This window comes from Astatotilapia calliptera, chromosome 1 (assembly GCF_964374335.1).
Source record: "Astatotilapia calliptera chromosome 1, fAstCal68.1, whole genome shotgun sequence".
Lineage (NCBI taxonomy): Eukaryota > Metazoa > Chordata > Actinopteri > Cichliformes > Cichlidae > Astatotilapia > Astatotilapia calliptera.
In genome coordinates, this window is record NC_137422.1 from 9148446 (window position 1) to 9174765 (window position 26320).

The window sequence follows — 26320 nt, forward strand, 5'->3', positions numbered from 1 at the left end:
TTCTCCGGAGGCTCAAAGAAGTAGGGCAGTGTCACGGTCCTTTTGGCAGCAGAAAGCTGCTGAGTGCTGGAAAGAAGCACGGCCACACCAGCTGAAATGTCTCACTGACACAGAAGCTGTTGGCCATCCTCTGTGTTGCCACTGTCTTCACCCTGCTGTTATTAAGTGTCAATAACATACATTTCTATGGAGCTAAGCTTGATGAGCGATGCCTTGTTGGCTGACATTTATGTCTTTGAGCGTGTGAGAAGTTTAATAATTATAAAACCACATGAGTTTGACAAATGTCCTTTTAACCGTCAGCTCATAGTGAAGCACACTGAGCCACCCGGAGCTATAATATCAAAATAGAAGCTGCTACCTTTGTCAAGAGTGGCTGGATCTGAGTGCATACTACTTTCAGTTATTCAAATTTTGCTGAATTTGTTCAAAGTCCTGTCTATGTGCAGAGAGTGTCTTCCAGAGGAATGGTTCTGTGGGGATTGTGATGTTCTACATCACGAACATCAGCCACTCCACAGCAGAGAAAGTGTTATTGATGTTTTTAAAGCCATTCCTCCAACCACATGTATTATTAGAGTGGACGGTCAATGTTCTGAAGGCAGGACTGTGATGCAGTTTTCTGCCTCGCCACTAGAGGGCGCGGCCGTTTTGTGAGTAATGTTTGACTGGGATGGAAAATGGTGTTCATGAAGGCAGTGTGAATCACAAGTTGTGCTCGGGAGCAGTTTATGTGGGTTCAATGAGAGTGTGCGTCCATAAGACTGGTGAGTTACAGGATATTTCTTGTGTAAGAAGGATAGCCTGTATGTTTCTTGCTCTGGACGTCCTCTGTTTGTACATTTTTCTATAAGCTAAGTTATCGCTAAGCTAAGCGGGCTAAGCTAAGCTAAGTTCGCCTAGGCCAAACTGAGTTCAGTTTGAGTTGGGGATTTGTTATGTGTATTTGCCTTCTTTAGTTGGCATCATAAGTGAGTGGGGCACAAGAGTTAAGTGATGGGAAGATGTTTATTTTCTTTGTTGTCAAATATGGTTCAGACTATAAGTAAAAGCCGCCAGCTTAGTATTAGGGCCTATAAGACAAGTATGTGGCTGTAATATGTTATATGGTGATTATTGTTGTCTATAATTTGATTGTAATTTGTGTTCTATTTTCCATTCTGTTTGTAGAACCACACACACACACATACCCACACCCACGCTAAATCTGCCATTAAAGAGCTGAACGATCATCCCCTGTCCTCGTTAATTTCTGGAGGGTCATAGTGGCACTTGACCTGTGCACACCCTGCGATCACCACCGTAGAACTGAACCTCATATCAGAAATCAACATAGCAAAATTGGTCCTTCGAGCCAGATAGGTGATTACAGAGTGAAGATGGATTATGACCCCCAGAGAGCAGGTGCACGTCCACGGAGGGCTGTGCGACCACCAGGATGGATGACTCAGTATGAAGGCTACACACTGCCACCCACTGCTACATTGGAGCAACAGCAGACTAGAGAGGGATACGCCAAGATGACGCCCCTCACCCAGACTCCTGGTTCTATTGGAGCTGCAGGACAGACTCCAGTGTCATCCAGCATCCCTCAGGAGTTCATGAACATTGTGCAGCAACTGCAGAAGGACAACAGGCAACTTCAGATGATGGTAGGAGACATGAGGAGGCAGATGGATCGTAATGTCAGCACGTTGGAATCCACCCGCTTACGTTCTGCCCAGCAACCAGGGGGCTACATTTCAGCTGATAACACTTGGGTCTCCACACCTCTAACTACACAGCCTTTTCCCCTGAGACCAGAGCAGCACAATATATCCTACACACAGGATGCAGCTGAAGAATGGCCAGTACCACCACCTCCAGTTTTTCTCCCAAGAGATCATCCTGATCTACCAGAGGTACAGTCTGTTCCACCTCCACCGCTACCAGCCATTGCACAAGAGCTTAGCCAACGCTTACAAGAGCTACAGTTACAGCAACCCTCAGCCACTGAAGCTCCTGAGTTTCAGCCTCGTGCGCCACAGTCCACCCCCTTATCTCAATCACTAGCTGGACCTAGTTTCGACGCGAACATGCTCCCCCCAGAACAAGTGCTGGCTCCCACTACAGCCATAGGTGTAAAGGAGAAGACCTACAGAGGACCATCGCCCTCCATCCCAGAGTTCACGCAGGGTGATCCCAGGCAGTTTGCTAGATTAAGGCTTGCCCTAGACAATATTCTCCCCTTTGATGCAACGGAGAGGTTCAAATATCAGGTCTTATGTGACCACCTTAAATTTGAGGAAGCTCTTTTAATTGCTGACTCCTACAGTAACTCACCTCACCCCTACTCTGACACGATGGCCTCGCTCATTAAACATTACGGTCAGCCGCACCAGCTGTCACTGCAGAGGATAGCAGAGCTTATGGATGAGCCCAGCATCCGCCCAGGTGACACAACTGGATTCAGAAGGTTTGCACTGAGAGTCCGTGCTCTTGTCGGCATGTTAGAGCAACTTGGGGAAGATGGACACATAGAGCTGCAATGCGGGTCTCATGTTGCTAGACTGACACGAAAGCTACCCCAAGACCTACGTGCTGCTTTCCGCCGCTACCTTTACCCACAGAAAGATGGAATACCATCATTGAGAGACTTTGCAGAGTGGCTGGAGTATGAGCTGGTCATTCAAGAGGGCGGAGATCACACAGAGAAGGTAGAGGAGAGCTCGAGAGACAGGAGCAGCATGAAAAGAGATAAACGAGCCACCAAAAGGACTACCACCGTGCTGCATGGTGCAACACACAACACTGCCCCCCAAAGGTCCTCAGCCACAACCCCTTCCACTTCTGAGGTCCAAGACAAGCACACAGCTTATTGTCCATATTGTAATAACACTCTGCACTTCCTAGATCAATGTGTCAACTTCAAGATGCTGACTAAGGAGCAGAAATCAACTTGGATTAAGTCCAACAATCGCTGCTGGCGTTGTGGGCGGCACCACCAGGCCGCTCAGTGTCGACTTAAAGTGCAGTGTAAGACATGCAGGGGAAAACACCTAGAGGCCCTGCATGAAGTGAATCTCAGACCTGCTGCACCCAATCCACCAATGGAACACGTCGCTGAGCTGGGGAGTAAACCATCTACTGAGGTACTTTATCTAGACCGGCGTGCTGGCTGTAGCCAAGTACTTCTGAAGATAACCAAAGTGCTGCTGCAGAACGGTGAGCACACCCTGGAGACATTCGCCATATTGGATGATGGATCTGAGAGGACGATCCTTCTCCCTGAGGCCACTCAAAGACTGCAGTTACAGGGCACGGCAGAGAGTCTTACTCTACGTACGGTGAGACAAGGATTGAGAACCTTGCATGGCGCATCAGTGACAGTCAAAGTCTCCCCTGCCAGCCAACCATCCAGAACATTCACCATTGAGAGAGCCTTCACAGCAGATGACCTAGGCTTGGCTGAACATTCCTACCCTGTGAAGGCACTTCAACAGAAATATAGACACTTGAGAAGGCTTCCCTTGCAGCCCTTCACAAATGCCCAGCCACTCCTTCTGATCGGCTCTGACTGTCCTCACCTAGTAACGCCCATCAAACCTGTGCGCCTAGGTTTACCTGGAGGACCAGCTGCAGTCAAGACTAGACTTGGTTGGGTACTACAGGGACCAATCCCCTCCCTTAAGCACTCTGCTCAACCACAACAGTGCCTCTTCCTCTCAGCTGCCTCTCCTCAATCAGAGCTTCATAGTCAAGTAGAGAGGCTTTGGCAACTTGACACTCTCCCATATCGAAGTGAGAAACTAGTGACACGGTCTCGGAGGGAAGAGCAAGCTATGAGGCTTTTGGAGGCAAAGACGACAAGACTGAATGTCGAGGGAGTAAACAGATGTTCAACTCCCCTTCTGCGTGTCAGTGATATGCCTACACTCCGGGTGCCACCTGAAGCAGTACTCCCCAATCTACGTGGCACGGAGAAGCGCCTCAGTCGAGACCCAGAGAAGGCTAAAGCTTATCAAGCGGAGATGGCAAAGTTGATAGCAGCAGGCTATGTCAGAGAAATCAGTGAGGAGGAAATGAGGGCCTCCACAGAATCATGGTTCATCCCCCACCACATGGTGACACACAACGGAAAGAACCGTGTGGTGTTTAATTGCTCATTCACCTATAGGGATCAGAACCTCAACGAGCTGCTTTTACCAGGCCCGAACCTGGGGGCCTCTCTTCTTGGTGTGCTGCTACGCTTCAGAGAACGCTCCATCGCAGTTAGCAGTGATATCAAGGGGATGTTCCACCAGGTGAGACTACTGCCTGAGGACCGGCCACTACTACGTTTCCTCTGGCGCGATCTGCAACGAGACACCCATCCCAAGGTGTATGAATGGCAGGTGCTCCCCTTTGGGACAACATGCTCACCGTGCTGTGCAATTTATGCACTCCAGCGACACGTCCATGACCACAGTGACCAGGGAGATGACGTGCGTGACTCCATTGAGAAGAATTTTTATGTTGACAACTGGTTACAGAGCTTCTCTTCTCCAGATGTGGCCACAGAGGTTGTGGACAAACTACGGTCACTATTATCGGAGGGAGGATTTGAGCTCAGACAGTGGGCCAGCAGCACCCCAGATCTCATCAGCCATCTACCAAAGGAAATAAGATCGGAGAGCAGCGTACAGTGGCTGAATCAAACTGATATGGACCCTCAAGAACCTGCTCTAGGTTTGCGCTGGATGTGCTGCTCTGACACTCTGCACTACAAGTCCATGCAGTTGGAGAGGAATCCTCCTACCATGAGAAACATCTACCGGGTTCTGGCGAGTCAGTATGACCCACTAGGGTTTCTCGTCCCCTTCACAACGAGGGCGAAGGTACTAGTCCAGCAGCTGTGGGACAAAAAGCGTGAGTGGGATGACCCCCTGTTACCAAGTGACCTGCTCTCGGCATGGAACGAATGGGAGGGTGAGCTGCAACATCTGGACGACATTAGTCTACAACGTTGTTATGTAAGCCCAGAGCTGGACAAATCTGACAGTAGGCGTGAGTTGCACATCTTCTGCGATGCATCTCAACAAGCATATGGAAGCGTTGCCTACCTACGGACGGAAGATGCTGCTGGAAAGGTGGAAGTTGCTTTCCTGACTGCCCGCTCTAGGGTGGCCCCTAAACGGCAGATGTCCATGCCACGTCTGGAACTATGTGCAGCCTTGACTGGAGCTCAACTTGCTAGCCTGCTGACCAAAGAGCTCACCCTACCACTATGCAGAGTGGTGTTATGGACAGACTCCACCACTGTCCTAACATGGATCCAGTCAGAGTCCTGTCATTTCAAGGTGTTCGTGGGAACTCGGATAGCTGAAATCCAGGAACTGACAGACAGCCAGTCTTGGCGTTATGTGACAACATATGACAATCCGGCAGATGATCTAACTAGGGGTAAAAGGCTACAAGACCTCACAGTCCAGTCCCGGTGGGCATGTGGGCCCCCGTTTCTGCAGCTACATCGAGACCAGTGGCCAGAGCACCCAGCCACACCATGTACAGACTTTGCTGAGGAGCAGCGTAAACCAATAACTTGCTTAGCTGTGTCTACTGACTCTATCTCCCTGCCTGATGCACAGCAGTTTACCAGTTTTAGCAAGCTTTTGGAAGAAACAGCCAGGTGCCTTCACGGGGCGGCTGGTGACAATCTCACATCAGAGAACTACAAGGAGGCTGAGCTTATTCTTCTGAGAGCTGCTCAGAAAGACAGTTTCCCTGATGAGATCCAGTGCCTGACCACTGGGAAACCAGTTCTCTCATCCAGCCGTCTGTTTTGCCTAGACCCGGAATTTGATAAGTCGCTTCAACTCATAAGAGTAGGTGGTCGTCTCAGACGATGCCATGATTTGGAAGCTGCTGTGATACATCCAGTAGTATTGGACCCTAAACATCCAGTCACCAGACTACTCATCCGACAGGCTGACAGTGATTTGAAACACCCAGGAGCAGAGAGATTGTTTGCAGAGTTGAGAAGGAAATACTGGATTCTTCGCGGCCGTGAAGCCGTAAGAAGCGAACAGCGCTCCTGCCCTGAGTGCCAAAAATGGAGAGCCCAACCTGCCAACCCAAAGATGGCTGACCTTCCCCTTGCACGCCTACGATTACATCAGCCAGCCTTCTTCTCAACAGGCATCGACTGCTTTGGGCCAATGCAGGTGAAAGTTGGTCGGAGAAATGAAAAACGCTGGGGCCTGCTCTTCAAATGCTTGACGACTCGTGCCATTCATATTGAGGTGTTGTCTAGTATCAACACCGACTCATTTCTAATGGCATTAAGAAGATTTGTCTCTCGTCGTGGGAAACCAGCTGAGATACTGTGTGACCAGGGAACAAATTTCCGAGGTGGGGATCGGGAGCTCCAGGAAACTTTCAAAGCCCTGCATCCCTCTTTACAAGGCAAGTTAGCAGAGCAGCAGATCAAGTTTCGATTTAACCCTCCCAGTTCTCCCCACTTTGGAGGATCCTGGGAGCGAGAGATCAGGTCCATAAAGGCAGCTCTGGCCTCCACATTGGGCTCACAGGTTGTAAAAGAGGAAATACTCCAAACAGTGTTGATCGAGATCGAGGGAATACTCAACTCGAAACCTTTGGGGTACGTGTCATCAGACGTGGCTGACCCAGACCCCATTACCCCAAATTTGTTGCTGATGGGGCGGCTAGACCCTTCCCTACCCCAAGTGATATACCACGACTCAGAGCTCATTGGACGACGATCATGGAGGACCTGTCAGGTGTTATCCGATCGCTTCTGGACACAGTTCATACGCCACTACCTGCCTACACTGCAGACACGGTCAAAGTGGCAGAAAGACACTGCTCCGATCCAGCTGGGCACTGTGGTGATGATAGTGGATCCCCATCTTCCCAGAGCATCATGGCCTGTTGGGAAGATCAACAGGGTATTCCCCGGAGCTGATGGTTTGATCCGATCTGCAGAAGTGGACGTAAAGGACCGTACCTACGTACGCCCAGTGAGCCGCCTTATTCGACTACCTGCAGTACCAGAACAAAATGGACAGTAAATGACATTCTGCAAACTTGCGAGGGCAAGTTTGGGGGCGGCTGTTCTGAAGGCAGGACTGTGATGCAGTTTTCTGCCTCGCCACTAGAGGGCGCGGCCGTTTTGTGAGTAATGTTTGACTGGGATGGAAAATGGTGTTCATGAAGGCAGTGTGAATCACAAGTTGTGCTCGGGAGCAGTTTATGTGGGTTCAATGAGAGTGTGCGTCCATAAGACTGGTGAGTTACAGGATATTTCTTGTGTAAGAAGGATAGCCTGTATGTTTCTTGCTCTGGACGTCCTCTGTTTGTACATTTTTCTATAAGCTAAGTTATCGCTAAGCTAAGCGGGCTAAGCTAAGCTAAGTTCGCCTAGGCCAAACTGAGTTCAGTTTGAGTTGGGGATTTGTTATGTGTATTTGCCTTCTTTAGTTGGCATCATAAGTGAGTGGGGCACAAGAGTTAAGTGATGGGAAGATGTTTATTTTCTTTGTTGTCAAATATGGTTCAGACTATAAGTAAAAGCCGCCAGCTTAGTATTAGGGCCTATAAGACAAGTATGTGGCTGTAATATGTTATATGGTGATTATTGTTGTCTATAATTTGATTGTAATTTGTGTTCTATTTTCCATTCTGTTTGTAGAACCACACACACACACATACCCACACCCACGCTAAATCTGCCATTAAAGAGCTGAACGATCATCCCCTGTCCTCGTTAATTTCTGGAGGGTCATAGTGGCACTTGACCTGTGCACACCCTGCGATCACCACCGTAGAACTGAACCTCATATCAGAAATCAACATAACAGTCAAAATTGCACCAATATACAAGATATTTCCTCATGAGATTCACTCAATTTTGGTTTTCATATGTGTCTACAGCCAGTTAGAAAGAATCTATTTAAGTGGTTTTCTCTTTCTTGGTAGCTCGCATTCTGCCAACAGTAAAGCTTTGAAACTGCTCCTGTGGGTTGCGTAAACTTCACAGTATCAGCAGGAAAAATCGTGATTTTAATCGACATTAATAGTAAACAGCAACCTGCTATTTAGGTTTCTGTGATGGATTTGAACATAGTGTGATGGAGCATGTTTTCTGCCCTTGCTGTACAATCAGAACATGGTATTGCTTTAACAGAAGTCATCTGTGAAGGCAGTGGTGTATTATTCATGTTGTTTCTTTTTCTTTTTGGTCCAAGGACGTTATGATGTGCACCAGGCGATACACAGATGTCAAACATGGCAGCAGCAGTGCAGCCCTGATTTAAAGGACCTGGTTAGGAGTGGATATTGGCCAGCATCTGTCAACATGTCTACTCTTTACACTTTAGACCTCTTGAGCTCCTTCCTGGAACTAAAAGTATTTTCTCCATGATTCTCCAGGGAAGCTTTTGCAAAACTGTTGGAGCGTGGTACTACAGTGGCTTGCAAAAGTATTCGGCCCCCTTGAACTTTTCCACATTTTGTCACATTACAGCCACAAACATGAATCAATTTTATTGGACTTCCACGTGAAAGACCAACACAAAGTGGTGCACACGTGAGAAGTGGAAGGAAAATCATACATGATTCCAAACATTTTTTACAAATAAATAACTGCAAAGTGGGGTGTGCGTAATTATTCAGCCCCCTGACTCAATACTTTGTAGAAGCACCTTTTGCTGCAGTTACAGCTGCCAGTCTTTTAGGGTCTGTCTCTACCAGCTTTGCACATCTAGAGACTGAAATCTTTGCCCATTCTTCTTTGCAAAACAGCTCCAGCTCAGTCAGATTAGATGGACAGCGTTTGTGAACAGCAGTTTCAGATCTTGCCACAGATCTGAGGGGGCGAATACTTTTGCAAGCAACTGCAAGTGTGGGGGAAGGCTGAGTGAAGTATTTCTTTGATATTGTTTTTCAATAAGCAGATGCAAATATTTACTCCTCTGTTATGTTTCTGTACATACAGACTGGGCGTGCCAAAAGCGATGCACTGCAGCACAGCTTTCTGGATGAGGAAGAGCAGCTGTGCTGTGATGTCAGCTTCAGCTGCCCAGCATGCACACCTGAAATGTTGGCGGTTTCAGTTGATGGTAACAGAAAGCTATATCACTTTCAGCAAAAAGAAAGGTGCTCATTGTTGATGTTCTTTGTGTTTGTGTGACATAATAGTTTTTACTATAGTAACCAAACGACTGTCTTCTGCAAGATGACTACTGTTAAATTAGAGTAAATGGAAAATCTTGTCATTTACTTTATAATTTCTTGCTATTTTATTATATTTGTTACATGTCGTAGACACGGGGAAGAGGCACATGTGGGGATTCCCAGTGGACAGCAGCACGAGAGACTTCAAGGAAGGCCTCCAAACTGGATGAAGAGGAGATGGAGGTCGCTGTGTGTCGACATGGATTGTGTCTTTTGTGTCACTTTCACTTCAGGGACGGCAAACTGTGGCGTGTTTCAGGAACGGTTACATGCCCGACAACTACACTTCTGAACAGGTCCAACTTTTGATTTGCACTCAGAATGATTACATCAAAGAGTTTAGTTAAAAACACTAAATGAAACCTGCAGACTTGCTTAAAGTGATTCGTATTCATGAGAAACTGGAGCATCATTATCATTGAGTTTATTTCTTTCCCTGCTAAGCAACACCAAGTCTAGCCCTGATTGGCTGATATAAGTGACCACAGACCTGTCGCTGTGTCAGTTTGAATGGGTGATTAGAGACCAACACATGTTTGTTGCTGCTCCATGTTTTCTGCAACATTGTGTGTAGTTACTGCAGCTGTGTGTGCATTCTGCTGGCAGGAAACAAGTGAAAGAAAACTGGCGAGCATCCTGGAAGGAAAACTTAATCGGACATAACAAGTTAAAACAGTTTGCAAGCTTCAAGCCAAACTGCTGAATCTACCGTCCAGGTTCTCCTTGATAGCGTGACTCTGTGTTGTTCTCCTTCATTCTTCTGTCTCTGTCTGTCAAATCTCAGCGTATTATAAACCAACTGTTGTCACCCTCTGCTGCTCAGTGTGCTGGCTGTTTCCTCGGGAATCTCAACCACAAGAAAGTTTATACGAACGAAGCTAAAAAACCTGTGACAGTTTGTGAAACGTCATTAGCAGCAGTGAAATAAGTTAGTTAGTGAAATGATAGAGGCTATTTTATGCTGGAAAAATTCTTCTAGCACAAAGTGGCCCAATAAACGGAATTTTTTAATACAGAAATACATCTAATGATAAAAAGCAGAGAATTCATTGTCTGTTTTCCATTGCAGAGCTGGGATGCTCGTCTCCTCATGGAGCGCTCTCGAGCTGTGAAGTGTCCAGATATCAGCGCTCACCTGGCTGGTACCAAGAAGGTTCAGCAAGTGCTCCCCAGACCTGGAGTCCTGGACAGATTCTTCCCAGACCAGCCTCAAGCTGTGCAGCAGATCCGAGCGACATTGGCTGACCTCTACACTCTAGACATGGTGAGACAAAGGGCACGGTTTGTTCATTGTTTGGAAAATTTGGCATTAGATTAATCCTCACCTGGGTGTTGCTGTTCAGTGTAAGCAATATCATTTGCATTTTATTCCTCTGATTTATTTCTCTGTGGTTGCGCTGGTCTACAGGGTCCAGAGAGGGACAAAACAGTATCAGTGGCCTTGTCAGCAGCAGAACGGTTTGTCTTGAAGTCTCAGCGAGAAGGAGGAGGTACAGCGGGCGGGGGGATAGAAGCATCTTTAAACATGTTGAAAACTTCTGTTTGTTGCTCACCATTTGTTAAACTAGGGAAGTTTAAGCAGTGCATGTGTGGATCTGCACACACATGCAGCATTTGCTTGCATTCCATGTATGAGCTAGCCTCAGTCAAAACAGTGACGACACATACATGACTGCCTGCTGTTTTGCATTACTGTGTATCTACTGTGATTCATGCATGCTGTACTGTGACTGAGATAATAGTGTATATGAGACACACTTGACAACAACATTGATCAGGATGTGAAAAAGCTACCAGATACAAGTTGTCAGCAGGTTATGGCTGACTAACTTGACGAATGAGTGTGTGGGCCGTCTGCTGAGGACCAAGAGCTCAGGACAGTCAGACGGGGGCGTCGCAGCAGGAGTCACCGTGCTCAACAATCCTCTGCTGTCCTGAGATGTCACACTCCTGCCTGCACATACAAACCACACTGAAGTCAGAGTTCCACCTGCACCTCCACCTGTTCTTGCAACAGCATGAAAACTGACAGAGGTGAGACAGCAGAAAAGTTCTTCTCTATTTTATTTTATACTAAGTTAAGGAATTAAGTTAAGAAGAGTGATTAAATAAATAGTTTCTTGCATTTTTGATTTAATGATTGTGTTTAGGATTATTTCAGAAACATGTTTAGAGGATCTTTGTAAGCCTGTATTTACTTTAAAAGAAGGGAAGCACTTCTTCATCCTACAGAAAAGGTGACACATTACAGATGAGTTCATAAAAAGTGTCTCTGTCACTCTTTCAAGGCTCTGTCACTTTTTCTTTTTTACTGGAACAGCATGTTAAAGTAGGCCTAGGCTGCCATCTTGTGGCAGTGTGTTGTTACTACAACATATGAAATTGTGTTTCAGCACCACTATAATTCAGCACCACTGAGCCGCTCTCTCAGTTACAAACTGAACCTGTTTTGTAGACGTATAAATCACTAAGTACAGTGAAGCTTTTGGTTTTGTAAAAGTGTTTCTTATTCTAAATGCATGTTGATTTTTATCAGGGTGAAGAGCAGTTAGCAGTGCATTCATGGACATCTTTAAACTATTATTTGAAGAATCTTTGGTGATGATGGCATGAACTAGAAACGCGAGCTCCAGGTGAGACTGCACAGAAGAACAAGTGTCCTTAAACTGCATCAACTGATGACTTCTCACAATTTTATTCCACTGTGTGTTTTTATCATTGAACGTTTCTGTCTTCAGACCAAGATTGAATGTGATGACAAGGGTGATGGATGGTGTGACATGTGCTGCTGGCCCACAGAACCAGGTGAGTAAGCTGTCCATGTGCTCTGCAACAATGAGGACATCCAACACTCTCAGTTAAGATTAGTTTTCATGATTGTTGCCTCAAGGCCTGAGATCATGGTGGTGGGCTTGTGATGGACACACATGGCTGAAACCTCTCCTGTAGAGGCTAAGCCCAGGCTTGAAGCCACTGGGGTGTTCGTTGGCGGGGGTGACGCGATGTCACTGGTATGCATGAAGTTATTAAACTTGATACAGTCCAATAACTCCAGCCTTACTCATCTTGTCCTTCAGATTCTTTATTTCTAGGATTTAACAGCAGCGCAGCGGTCACAAACTGTTTGCTTCCTCCCGATCAACAACACAGCTGCCGCTAATTACGTGTGTCTACCTTAAATAGCTTCACAAACTCAAAATGTGACCTCTAGCACCAAACGCTTGCTGCAGTTCTTGGTGTCAGAGGTGACACACAAGGTATAGCACAGATGTCGTTATACTGCTCCAGCTGTGTATTGCTAGCTGTGGGGAGGCTTTTTATCTTGTTTACAGCATCTCTCCTGAGCAGGAAGCTCTGCCAGCCCAGCTCGGCTCTGAGCCAGACGTTATAGTATGAGTGGACCAAGATGATGGTGCTTCCCATCACACTCCACTCGCCAAATACACTCTCTGATACACCACAGCACACGGCAACCTGGTGAGGTAACAAATCACTGACAGTGAGGCAGAGACAGTGCTGATGCATTACATGACAGTGTTGGTTTACAGTCAGAACTTAGCAAAGAGTTGCTGTACGTGTGTGTGACACATACCAGAACCTCCAGCAATCTGTAGGTCCCATTTACACAATATATGACTTCATCCATGTTCTCCACTGGAGCTTTACGAAACTCCTCCACCATGAAGAGAACAACAGGTCAACAGAGTGCCAAGCACCTGGCGGTAGAGTGTTTCAGAGTTATTATGGAATTAAAAAACAAGCAAATATACATGTTTAATTATTATTGGCCTGAACTGTTTGGGTAGAGCAAGTTTAAACTATTTAATTTAATGTTTTTGCACACTGCGATGCGGTTGTGTGTTACCTGGAGAGAGGTGAGGATTGAGGAGGAGATGATGATGAGAAGCCAGAAGTCCGTGTGGAAGAACTGGCAGATCATAAAAGCCATGTACGCTGGAAAGATCAGCAGGAAGGGACAGAGAGAAACTGCACGGAAGTGCTTCCACAAACTCCTACGGGACGGGCAGCAAAACCAGCGTATGAGAAAGCAGTCAGGTTGATAACAGGCTTTGCAAACACACATTCAGTCAGATTACATTTATTGATGTCAAAAAGACAAACTGCCTGTTTAAGAATGAAGAAAGGAGGACAGTACACCGTAGTATTACTTAACTTATGATGTTAGCATGAGTTGTACTGATGACCATAGATAATGAATTCTGTGATAATTAACTAACTGCCCATAGTTATTAATAGTTGTTTACAGAGGTGGGACCAAGTCATTGTTTTGCAAGTCTCAAGTAAGTCTCAAGTCTTTATCCTCAAGTCTCAAGTCAAGTCTCAAGTAATGTCAGGCAAGTCAGAGTCGAGTCTCAAGTCACTGGTGTAAAAGTCCGAGTAAAGTCACAAGTCTGAAATTTTGAATTTCAAGTCCTTTCGAGTCTTTAAAAAGAAAAAAACGAAAAAATAATGTTGCAGTTATGCTAAATGTAAATATTAGACCATGTAATTTTTAAATCTGTGTTTTTCTCAACACATGACAAAATAGTGAACTTAGAAAATATACACAAATTGTGAAATTGCACCTCTTTAAAATGCAGCTCAATTAAACCTAGCTCCAAGGATAATTTTCACCGACAGTTCTGAGATAAGCTGCATGTTATTCTTGGATGCGGTTGTAGGACCGGTGTCGTGCCAAAGTAGGTATCCCCGACAGAATTTGTTTCCCCTGTGCTGGGAGCATGCAGGAAGTACTGATGTTTTCATTTTGTGAAAAATTAGTATCGTTACATTACCATTCAGTTTGAGGGTTACAACAGAAAATTATATATTTATTGCTCATGGGGTATCAGATGGGATTATTTTAATAAACCATAAACATTTTGGCTAATAACTATATTTATTCTCCTGTAACTTTATTATATAAAGAGCTAAATCCTCCAAAGTTTCAGGAGAAATGCGTCATAATAAGAAGTGTTTGTGAACGAAAAATCAGCAATGTGGGATACTGTTTGTCCGTGATTTACACAGGGGGAACAAATTGTGGCAGGACCAGCCTGATATTATTTGTATCCCACTATAACTTCGTTGTATAAAGAGCTAAGATCTCAAAAATGTCAGGAGTAGTCAGTCATTATAAGAAGTGTTTGTAAACTAAAAATCAACAATGTGGGATACTGTTTGTCCGTGATTTGGACAGTCCAGCGTGTGCTCCCGACGCAGGGGAAACAAATCCCCGTAAGGCAGAATATAAAAATTTGTGTTTTCCATGATGCCCAAGTGAGTTTAAGGCAGATAGAGCAGAAAGTAACAGTTTCAGTTCCCCTCTGATGTGCCAAGATAAGCAGTAGGTTGTAAAGAAGAATAGTACAGCAGGAGACTACAGAGGGACAGTTGTGGAGTGTACCTTTCCATGTGAACGTTAGGGGGTGCTGTCCTTGGGTGTGCTTGATAAGGAAACAACATATACTCTTTTTATGACTTGTTTTGCTGATGGTAGTGAGCACGAGGGTGGGCTCACCTGTAGCCCCCCGTGACTAAGTATGTAATCTAAAGGTTGCAAGATGCTTGCTTACAAAAAAAGAGCAAAAAGAAAAGACAAGAAGCAAAAATAATAAATCCAAAGTAGTAAAGTATAGCCCAGAGAAGCAGTAGCAGCCTCAACATAAATGTATCAGCCGCCCACTCAGACCCACAATTCCTGTAATGCATCATACAATCAGCATTCACAGCAAAACACAATAATAGCAGTGTTACGTCCCCACATGAAAGTTAAGCGAAGAGGGTGGGGGACAGTAACAGTTGGATCCGGGTTGGAAAGGAAAAGAACGCCAGGCAGAGGTAGTTAATAGGGGTGCAACGATATTCGTATTGATATTGAACCGTTCGATATAGTGCTTTTGGTTCGGTACGCATATGTATCGAACAATACAAAATTTTTAATTTATTTTATCAACTTTCCTTCTGACGATGCTGTCTGTGTTGAACGCTCAGTGGATCTGCGCTCGACAGTGCAGCCTAGGCGGAGTAGTCGAACGCAGATTCACTGAGCGCAGGGCAAGCTAGCCAGACAGAAGTTAAGCTCTCCTTGCAACATGGCAAATTGAACCTCCCCTACCCTCATTCAGATGTGGCGTTAGGAACTATTTTGGTTTTCATGTGACATATGACCCTGAAGGTAAGCGCGTCATGGACAAAAGTAAAACAGTATGTCGGATGTGCCACGCAATGCTCAATTACATGGGTGGGAACTAGTGCGTTAGCGCAGTTAGCTCGTTAACGTGTTGGCCGTCCAGCCCCACACACGGAGCGTAGCTCGTTGACGGAGATTTGCCGTGTTGTGGCGTTAACATCATTTCAGATTAACGCTGACAGCACTAGTGGGAACACAACGAATATGACTGCACATTTACTCCGACATCATCCTAGTGCACAGACAAGTGGAAGCAGACAAAAACAACAAGCACGCATGCTACAAACTTTACCCTTAGACAGCCGTTAGCACATGATTCTCCTTATGGGGACCTGATATGTTTAATATGCTGCTGAGAATATAGCCCAGAAGAAGCGTATAGTATAGTATAGTATATAGTATTTTATTTTGGAAAGAGCCATTTTTCTGTAATAAACTCTTTTCCAAAGATGAGTGATTTCTCGATCAAATAGATTTATTTTTTTTATTACTTTGTTGTTTCAGCAACATTAAATTTAAAAACTGTACTTTTGAGTTAAAATATATATTTATAATTTTAATAAATGACAAATTAAAAAGGCATGAACATTTGTTTTTGTATCGAAAAAATATCGAACCGTGACACCAAAGTATCGAACCGAACCGTGAATTTTGTGTATTGTTGCACCCCTAGTAGTTAACACAAAATATATCTTTATTATAATCAATTAACTCAATATTCATACAAACAGTAACAACAAAAAGAGACAGCAACGCTGCTTTAATGATAAATCAGACAGGCCAACCCAAAGAGATGGTGACCACTTCAACAAAGAAAACAACTATAAGGCTTCAACAGAAAAAGACAGCAACACTGCTCTTAGCAATAACCAGGCAGGCCAAACAAAATAATGGAGGCCGCCGTCACTTAAGCAAAACCACTGCTCAGTTAAGAGCTACTCACAAAGAGCCACGCATGGTGAGGCTGGTCACACACACAGCAGGCCTTTTCCCCACCTAGACCAGACTCACACACTGACCAGCACAGATGAAATCCACCAGAAGCCTCTCCCACATCCACACTGCTCTTCTCCAGCTTATATTACCTCTGAGGGTAATTGGTGGTAAACAAGGCCAGATGAGCAGCAGGTGTGTCCTAAAAGAGAAGGCAGGGGCAGAGAGAGGAGGAGGCAGAGAAAAGACACCACACCCACACAAGGGCAGTTTCAGGAGGCCCAGATAGGGCCGTAACAGCAGTAAGGCTAAGATTGTAACAAATCAAAGTTATGTACAGTTCAAACAGCATCATCAATTTGTTAACAAAGAGGCCAATAGGAGGCTTCTGCAGCTATAACCTATAAACTCACTTGTTTACTACCAAGTAAAATAATAAATACACAACACAAAATAAAAACATACCAGCAATTGATGGAAGGCTTCATGGAAATAATCCAGAGGTGATCTCTACAAAAAAATGAGTAAGACCAATCAACAAAAGTGTAGCCAGTTCAGGCTGAGGCATCAGCAACATGTACGCAAGTCCGATCTGTAACAGCTAGGGAAGTCAGGTGACCGAAATCCTGGATGCACATGGCAACAGGTGAGCAAGTTAGGAATACTCAGAGGGCAGCTACTATTTATAGCTTTGCTTTCTGTGTATGACACTGCACGTCACCAGCTGCTGTTTGCCTCATAATGCAAATTTTATACTGATAATGTAAATGAGCAAATGCAAAATCTTTCATGTAAATCTAAGAAATCTAAGAAATCAATTAAAAACATGTGGAAGCAGGTAAAAGACAACCAGTGAAGAAACAAACATTTGAATCTTAAATACTAGGAAATAATTTTACATAGCTGAGTTCAGTTTCATTGCCACACCAAAGTCTGATTACAGCCAGAACTGTTGAATCAAGAAATCACATAAATAGGATCTGTATAACAAATGGACGCAGGCTAAGAGATCTCAAATGGCAACACAGCATGCAACGATTCAAAAAACAGCTGAGAACCAAAATCACTGACATCGATCAGTCTGGAAAGGGTTACAAAGCCATAACTAAGGCTTTGGGACTCCAGTCACAGATATCTGTGTCATCCTGGATTCAAACCCTACGCCTTACTCACCTGTTGCTTATCCCAGCTGATTACCCCAGGCAGTATTTAAGGCCTAGGAGGCCAAAAAGTAATCCAGTTACTTCATTGATTACTTATTTTCAAAAGTAATTAATTACTTAGTTAGTTACTTTTTTAAAAACATGATTTACAACCTGAATAGGTAATAAAGCAATAGATCTTTCAGCCCAATTCTACTTTTTCTGCATAATCCATCATACAAAAAGTAATCAAATGGAAAAGTCTCTTTTTAAAACTTGTTTTACTAGTTTTAATCTTTTAACTTTATGCATCAAGAAAAAATTTTATTATATGCAACATTCCCTGACTGGAAGAAATTTGTTTAACATTTAAACCTATTTTCTGCACATTCCAGCACATAAAATAAAAATATTTTTTGTGTTCACACTTAGTCTTTCAAATGAATGCAAGTGAAACACAGCAGAAAATAAATAAAATCAAAGACTCAGCAGTCCTGTTGCTCTAATTTCACCTGCACTCTAAGAAATGAAACATGGGCTTTTTAAAAATTAATTCTTAGTTTTATGTTCAATATACTTAAAATTGTTAATCTTATGGGTGTAATATATTTAAATTTGATTTAATTAATCCTGTACTGTTTTAATGTTAAATAATATTGATATTTCCAATTTATTTAACACATTTAACTAAATCCAAAAAGCCCTTTCCACATCCTTTCTGAGCATGCGCAGAGAATGAAAAAGAAATCTTTGCGCATACGCATTGACCTTCTTCATCTACGCTACAGTGTGCTTTGGCTACGTGTCTTGAAAGAGGGATTAATCATGATTCATCCGTTGGAGTTAAGGTAATTTCTTCCTATTTTTAATAGAATATAATTTAACTAGTACTTTGTGATAATATATGGCGTATATTTTTCCGGTAAATATGTGGGCAGTATGTGTTCTGTAGGTTGTAGCATTTTGCTAGCATTGGAAACATTCATTTGCATATTCGACGTTACTGCACATCTGAATATTGTCCCATCTGCTTTTAAAATTTCATTCGAACTCCGAATAGCACACTTATTTTATTTGTTTTATTGCACTATCAAGTTAGGAGAACGTTAGCCCGAACAAGAATGGACTACTTGCACAATCACTTCCGCGTTCTATGTAGTCCTGCCCCAGTGCTTCCGGTGTGGTTAAACCATGGCGACGTTCTACACTCGCTGCCTACAAGAGCTCCCAAAATTGAACATCACTGATGATCATCGGATTTGCAGAGTGACGACTACCCCCGCCAGCAAATTAGATAAAGGATTTAAGTTATATGCTGCATCACATATACACAACTACGAAGGTAAGAAAACGTAAATTAACCGACAAAGAAACGCTAGCTAAAGTCAAATGCAAACACTACGTTACTCCGCTATGTCCTTCATTTGATGTCAATTCTCGATATTACATGTTTTCTTAAACGGTATTTTATGTCGTCCGAAACTATAGTTGAGGTTTTCTTAACTAATGTCACTTTTGTTGTTAGACACTGTTATAATAGCGATAGGTAGTTGGCTAACTAAGGAGGTAGTTAACTACCTAATGCTACTCTTGCTAAGTGTAAAGTATATATGTTTAAGACGTGCTGACATGAGTAATACAGAAATAATGCTAATGGTACTTGTATCTTTATTCAGTGTCCAAACAGGTTGTCAGGGGAGGTCGGTGTGAGAGCCCTGTGCTACAGGTCAATGAGGAAGAGTGAGGCACCACACAGACTAAGTGTAGGCAGGAAGCTGTGTAAAGTTGTTAATCCCCGTTCAGTGGGGTTCAGTTCATTTAAGCATTAGTTAAGTTCATTCCTAAAGGCCTATCAACTTGAATGTTTTCCTTGTCTCCCTGCTTTATCACTCCTAATTTGACTAGTCAGATAGTTAAATCATGTGTTTGGGTGATCAGAAACATTTGACACCAAGTTAATACTGCAAATATACACAATCAAAGTTATTACAGTTATCAAGGATGGTTAAGTTGTTTTAATAGGGAGAGAAAGAAACACTAAGCATTCAGGAGGGTGCGTAACCATAACACTGAACTATATTCCTGTTCGGCTCTTCCATGAAGATGTTACATTTTTAAATTTTTGTTCTTTCTTCTTAGATTAAGCTTCTGGATTCATTGCTGATCATACTGACACATAGTCAGTGCTCCTGTGTAGCAGGCGCTGTTATGTGCAATCACACAGTGGCACTGCTCTTCCAAACAGCACACTACTCACAACTCAGAGTGCCGGTTGTCCCCCCTGTGCATAGCTACACCGAATCTGAACAGCAATGGCACAAGCCACGGACAGTGGTAATTTAAATGAGGTTAAAGTTTTTGAATTAGTCCATGCTTACATATGAACAGCAATACCATCCATAGTAAATGTGTCTTCTGTTAGGGTGTGAAGCCATGACCCATCAACTCCATGATCTTCACTAAGCCGGTACCAAATAGGATGGCCCAGACTGGAGTACGGTAATTCGATTTGTAAAATTTGGTTTCATGTGTTACAAATGTATGTTGCTATTTGTTCATACATACATCGTGTCAGAATAGGTATTAATTTACATACAACATTACACTTTCTGAAGACGGCTAACTCAGTCATGTACATATATATCCCAGTCTCTAACTTATGCACCACTGTTTTACACCTTTTAGTTTTTAGTTTAGTTGTTGTTCAACTGCTCATCAGTGGGATGCAGTGGTGTGACTTTGTTGTGTGGGCACAAGAGGACTACCTAGTGCAAAGAATATACATGGATACAGATGTGCACAATGCAATCAGAGGAAAGGCAGACTATTTCTTTTTTTACATACCAAGATACCTGTGTTTGAAAAAATGAACAGTGAAAACATAGCAAAAAGAAAAACAGATCCTTCAGGCTGGCTGGAACAAAATAACTGATGTTTTATTTGCAATGTATTTCATGAATTATTTTGTTGTTACATGTTACTTTTATGTGAAATCAATAAACTGTTATTTAAGCAATGGCATCAATTTCATTTTTTAAAAACACACAAAACATTGAATTTGTGTAGAACTTATTTACATGGTATTTAAAACTCCATGCCTAGCATACTGATATGCATTTAGACAATAACACAACTGAATGAAGAAAATGACAAATGCTATTTTTGATGTTACAAAAGCACAATGTCACTTATGATTTTAAAACGATTTAGTGGTTTACTTTATAATTTTGATAAACAATTTTGTTGAATCTGAATAGTAATATAGTAGTATAATTAAACAGTATTATTAACATTCAACATTTGCAATGAATTAGAATGATCAATAACTGAAACTCAACTATCAGCACTCAAGTACCAGTTCTGTAATCAAGTATTGTCAGCTGAGAAGGAAGAAATGCAACTGTAGTGGCCTCAGCTGCAGGTCATTTACAGTTACTGGCACTGGTGTCTTGGGAAAAATCCATCTTGTCTCACTTAACCCATTTTTTAACTAATGCTGTGTTCTGGTAATTTGACAGCATACATGCCACTGCAAACAGTTGGTTGATATTGTAAACATGTGACATGGTAATGATGCTATCAAAAAGTTTGTTCTGTTTGATCCTCCTAATGACTCGCTCCACATGCACCCTGAGTCTGGCTATGGCCTGCGTCTCCTTAACCTGGTATGCTGGCATCTGCTTCTGCTTAGATAGAAAAGGTGGGCAGTACACTTTGCATTTACAACAATCGGTGATTAGGAAGCCCTTATCTACCATCACTGCCATGTCTTCAGTCAACTTGTCAGCCTGATTGTTTGAATAGTTCCTTGTCACTAACCGAATCAGCATAAAGATTAGAGATGAATGTCACTGGACCATGTGGAGCTATGCCAACCAGGGCTTTCATCGTACAGTGGGATTTGTACGAAGAGTACATTTCACTTTGGAGAAGTGGTGAGGATGGTGTCTGACACCTCAGCTCTTTACAGTCAAGGATCATCTGGGTGTCTGAGAAATCTTTGAATTCCTCAGGGAGGTAAGCTGGCACTTCTTCACGTATAAGCCAAATGCATTGAGACCCCAGTGCAGTGGCAAGAAAATTTGTCCATGTTGCAATAATGCGGCTCACTGTGGACTGGTGTATGTTAAATTGGTGTGCCAGGTCCCTCACCTTCAAACCAACTGACAGGAAAACCAGGAAAAGAAAAAAACTCGTCAATTGGCTGTAGCAGCTGCCTCTGGAAGGTGAAAACAAAAGGGAAAATGTTACTCCTTAAGCTATGAACTAGTAAAATTATGCTTTTCTTGGCTAAATGTTTTGTAATGGTTATGCATACCATACTGTACCATGGGGTAAACAATGAGGTGCTGTAGTACACAGTATGTAAAGGATACTGAGTCTAGCATACATACACCTGTGTATGTATGCTATTGTACATTATGTAATGTTATTGTACATAAATACAATAACATTACACCTCTAGTTCTAACTACCAACAAACCCATAACCTACCGTTGATGTGCGTGCAGGTGTCAACACTTCTTTGTTCTGATTGGCAGCTGACTTGGCTCTTGAAACCCGGATCATTTTATAGACAAATTGTCCATTGGGATACATGTGCAGTGATTGTTGAGGACTCGTCTGTTTCACTGAAGAGAACCGCTAGCTGCATAGTTTGCATATCTTCACGCATCGAGTCTCAAAGAGACCTCTGAAGGTGACTCCCACTTGCCCCCAAAAATAAAATCAAGTGTACTGGGTGGTTAGTGCTCCGTTTGTTTGCTACGGTGTCAAAAATATTGCACTTTTATTTAATAGGTCATTGAGAGTTGAAGAGGCCCCCCTCCCCCCAAGCAAAACGACAACGGCCAAAAATAGGCCAAAACATGCCACAAAATGCTCTGCTTGGTTAGTGCTTGTTTGTGCCGTTAAAATTAACATTTGTGCTGCTACGGCTTTCCAGTTATTAATGTTTTACTTTTTCGCGGTGACGTCAAGGGCATCAAGCACGCTCCCCGAGCATTTTGTGGCATGTTTTGACCTATTTTGGGCCATTTTCGTGTTGCGGGGGGGGGGGGGGGGGGGGGTGAACTCTGAATGACCTATTAAATAAAAGTGTAATGTCTTTGACACCTAGCGATACAAACGATGATTTTACCAGCACAAACCGACACAAACGGAGCACTAACCACCCAGTATACTTGATTTTATATTTGGGGGCAAGTGGGGGTCACGTTCACAGACTGGGCTGCTCCGGTATATAATGGTAAACGTGCTCACAGGAACAGATTTATGAAATGAGTAATAGAAATTTTGGAGAATTTGAAATTTAACTTGTATTATTAATACATTTTAAAATAAACAGGAGTGTTCTTAAGTTTAGACCATCTCTGTGCTACCCCTTTGCATGTGTCTCACTGTACACGATTAATTTTTTCTGTTTTTCTTTTTCTCTCAGGTTGCTGGTTGTGGAATTTGGAGCTGCGGAGATTTGAGCTGTGCTCCAAAAGTGCATGTTGAAGGTCCCTAATGCTTGCATATTATTTACTTTTTCCTTAATACGCAATTTTACATTTTGAATTCTCTTATTTGGTCTTTTAGGTTATCACCACAGTTCCACTGCTGTCCACATTCATGAGCAGTCTTGACCAGTACTCTGACCAGTTGATGAAGATTCTACGAAAAAAAGGAGGGGAAACAGCGCGGCAGATCACAGCAGCGTTGTCTGCAATTTCACAGGTATTCTGTCTTGTTATAATGTTCTGTAACTAATAGATTAGTTGCAGGTTGATCTCAGGTCTGGTTGTTAACCTGTATTTTTAACTTTCTTGGGTCATTTTATGCTTGTTCTCTCCTGCGTTATACTTCTCATCTCGCTTTTGGCTTATATTCTGGACTTGGTCCTGACACAAAGCAGAACTAAGTAACTCATGCCCCTAGAGGCCATAAGTGCCGCTGCTGGCATTGTAGCTTTTTTCTTTTCTTTTTTTGTTACTCATTAATTGTCCAAAGGAATAATTAGCTACACTGAGAAAAGACAAAGGCAGACAACATTTCACATTTCGCCACAACTCAGTAACACAATAGATTTTTTTTTCACTCAAACTTGGTTTAAATACTGCAAATGTGGTGGTAGCCCGCATATCTCATATTAACGTGACAGTGTGTAGTTTTTGTCATTAATTTTTGGAAATATCTATCAAAATGTTTTTGATTCCTTTGAACAGCACTCCTATGCAACAACACTTTTCTTCCTTCTTTCGGGTGGTACACCACGCTAAAGCTGCATTTTACGCGACCCAATGTATCGCAATCAGTGTAATTGGACTCATAACTTATAATTTTTATGGGAATGAATTGGTAAGCTTCTCATTCTCTAACACAAAATACTACTTGCTTGCAAAAAGCATGTTTGAAATTACTTAGAAACAATTATGAATTGGTTAATCAACAATAAAAATTGACTTAAGTTCTGTGGGGGTCTCTAAAAACTTAAAAAAAAGTAATTGCGCTGCATGTGTTGTTTTGTTTAGAGTTCCCGAATCGAAGTGAAGCGTGAATGCATCCTTAAAGCTGTGATTATATACCTGAATGAGAACCCTGAAAATCTCATCAAAGAGTACATGGTAAGTTTATTTTTAAAGGGATATTCCACCCCTCAGTAAAATTTTGACTGTCATAATTCCCAGAGTTTTGTAAGTTGAAAAATGTATTTTCTAAACAAGCCCAGGCCTTCTCCTGTTCAGGCAGCAATCAGTTTTCTTTAAATTAGCTTACAACAATAAAGTGCATGGGAAATACTAGGATTTTGTTTCCATTCACTTACATTGTTTTATGCGAAACTAAAGAAAATGACCCTGGTCAGCAGAATATTGATAATATTATTAATGTATACTCCTTCTGCCCTCTGTCCATGTTTCATGTATCTTCTTCTTGGTCTTTATTTGGTGATAGTCCTAAATCCACATTTTTCTTTGGTCTGTTCTCCTCAGTCTCATTCAGGGATATGTGTAATTAGGATAGTGTGGACCATTTTAACTAAAATGGAGTGAATAGATAGATGATGCGATGACCAAAATACAACGGATTTAAAATATTTCTGTCCTTTTCAGGATTTCAACGTGATGGAAGCTGAAGAGCTCAAGAGGATGGATTTGGCGTGTTTATAAAATAATCCATGAAGGAGCACAGCCTGATGACTCCCTTGAAGATGTTGGCATCATTATCGAGAGATGCACCGTCTTGCAGGATCTTCACGATGTGGCGAGCGGGTGTGCACTTTTGTTTGGGCTAATTTACTGCCTCAATCTGAGTTACCCAAAGCCACGTCGCTACACATTTGAGTTCTTCCTTCTGGAAGAACTCAAATGACAAAAACTGTCTAACAAAATACAAGTGCTGAAGAACAAACTCTGCCAAAAGGAGACGCAATGACTCTTCTAGATCGAAATGTCTCCCAAAATAAGTGCGCTGTTTTACTGTTTAAAAGTTTATAAATATATATATGTTGATCCTTGTTTGTAAATATTTTGTCATAGCTTTTAATATTTAAGAGATTTACTGAACGCCATTTTTCTATTGATTGTGGAAAAGAAAACATAATTCAGAAACTGAGTTTTTGGAACTGGGGACAAAATTACGCAGATGGATATATTTTCTTGTTTCACAACATTTTCTTCAGTTTGAGTTGCTGTGGTAATTCTGCAGACTGTAGCCATTGCAGACCTACAACTGTAGATCCTGAAATCATTCTGTCAGGTTTGACATCCTACTCCTCACTACACTGTCACTTAGTTGAAACTGGAAAGTTGTTTCAGATGTTTACATTTTATTTTACACACTTCATTTAATGTTGCATTATGCAGTGTTGTTTCCCTGTTTAAGCTTTGCCTCGTTGAAGGCTTTTGTTCAAGTTGTTAAAGCAACACAATTTCTTTTTTTGTATTTACACTTCATATTAGTTCTTGTGTACCAGGTTTCCATTGTAGGTCAAGGATCTTGAGTGTTATAAACGTTAAAGTGTATGTGCAAACAAATGTGAAAAGGTTCTAAGGTTGTCACCTGTACTCAAGTTAAGTGCTGGAGTTTTGGTCTTAGCATTTAATTAAGAATATTTTGAGATTTGCTATATAAATTTTTTTTATTGTAAAATTTATTATGTAATAGAAAACTTATAATTCTGAATCAGATTTTTGAACTGGGGACTAAATCGTTTTTACCTTTTTTTGTCACTTAAGTATTTTCTGTAATTGCATTATACAGTGATTTTTAAGTAGCTGTGGTAAATCTGCAGATCTGACTATAATCACAAATTGTATTGAATTTGACATCTTACGGCATACTACAATGTCACTTTGTTGAAACTCGGAAAGTTGTTTCCAATGTTTAAATTTTGGTCATGCACTTTAAGCATTTAATATTGCCTTATGCAGTGTTGTTCCCTGTAGAAGCTTTGCCTTGTCAAGGCTCACCGTAAATAAAGTTGTTGATGCAGCACCCTTTTTTTGCATTTGCACTTTATGTAAGCTTTGGTGTAGGAGTTTTCTATTGAAGTGCAAGGATCTTGAATGTTATAAATGGTAACGTGTGAGCAAGTGTAAAAAGGTTTTTGAGTTGTCACCTGGGCCCTGTTTCAGGAAGCCGGTTTAGTGGAAAAACTGAGTAAGTATACCCTGAGTTAACGAAAACTCTGGGTTTTCGGTTTCACAAAGCAAGTTCAGCTGAAGCCTGAGTGAGTCACTATGACGACACACTCCGTGAAGCTAACCTGCCCCCTAGCAGGTTTACTACAACTAACCCTGACTGTCTCCGCCCCTTTGTCGGAAACCTGACAGTAGGAAGTGTCGGACATGGCGTG

General features: G+C 42.4%; 1 protein-coding gene and 1 long non-coding RNA gene across 8 annotated transcripts; one reads left to right on the plus strand and one right to left on the minus strand.

Moving 5' to 3' along the window:
- Window positions 1-668: 668 nt before the first annotated feature.
- LOC113006992 (uncharacterized) lies at window positions 669-25959 on the plus strand. Of its 6 annotated transcripts, XM_080301875.1 has the most exons (13): window positions 669-767; window positions 1171-7266; window positions 8226-8386; window positions 8975-9135; window positions 9304-9509; window positions 10283-10477; window positions 10622-11247; window positions 11750-11846; window positions 11952-12018; window positions 22922-22985; window positions 23065-23202; window positions 23997-24089; window positions 24576-25959. In XM_080301875.1, exon 2 carries the CDS (start codon window positions 1380-1382, stop codon window positions 7047-7049), a length of 5670 nt encoding a protein of 1889 aa, XP_080158001.1. In that variant the 5' UTR covers window positions 669-767; window positions 1171-1379; the 3' UTR covers window positions 7050-7266; window positions 8226-8386; window positions 8975-9135; window positions 9304-9509; window positions 10283-10477; window positions 10622-11247; window positions 11750-11846; window positions 11952-12018; window positions 22922-22985; window positions 23065-23202; window positions 23997-24089; window positions 24576-25959. The 6 variants fall into 6 exon arrangements, with proteins under 6 accessions (XP_080158001.1, XP_080157999.1, XP_080158004.1 ...); XM_080301873.1 differs by lacking the exon at window positions 669-767 and having other exon boundaries at window positions 779-7266; XM_080301878.1 differs by lacking the exon at window positions 669-767 and having other exon boundaries at window positions 779-7266; window positions 8975-9098.
- LOC113016635 (uncharacterized) lies at window positions 10329-16460 on the minus strand. 2 transcript variants are annotated; one of them, XR_013909274.1, is made up of 4 exons: window positions 16350-16460; window positions 13079-13226; window positions 12806-12929; window positions 10329-10468 (listed from the first exon to the last, which is right to left on the minus strand). It is a non-coding gene; the product is annotated as an uncharacterized LOC113016635 (long non-coding RNA). The 2 variants fall into 2 exon arrangements; XR_013909275.1 differs by lacking the exon at window positions 10329-10468 and adding an exon at window positions 12058-12687.
- Window positions 25960-26320: the final 361 nt, after the last annotated feature.

What these genes read in the sequence shown, in the direction of transcription:
- LOC113006992 (XM_080301875.1), top strand. Translation starts at nt 1,380, where the DNA reads ATGGATTATGACCCCCAGAGAGCAGGTGCACGTCCACGGAGGGCTGTG.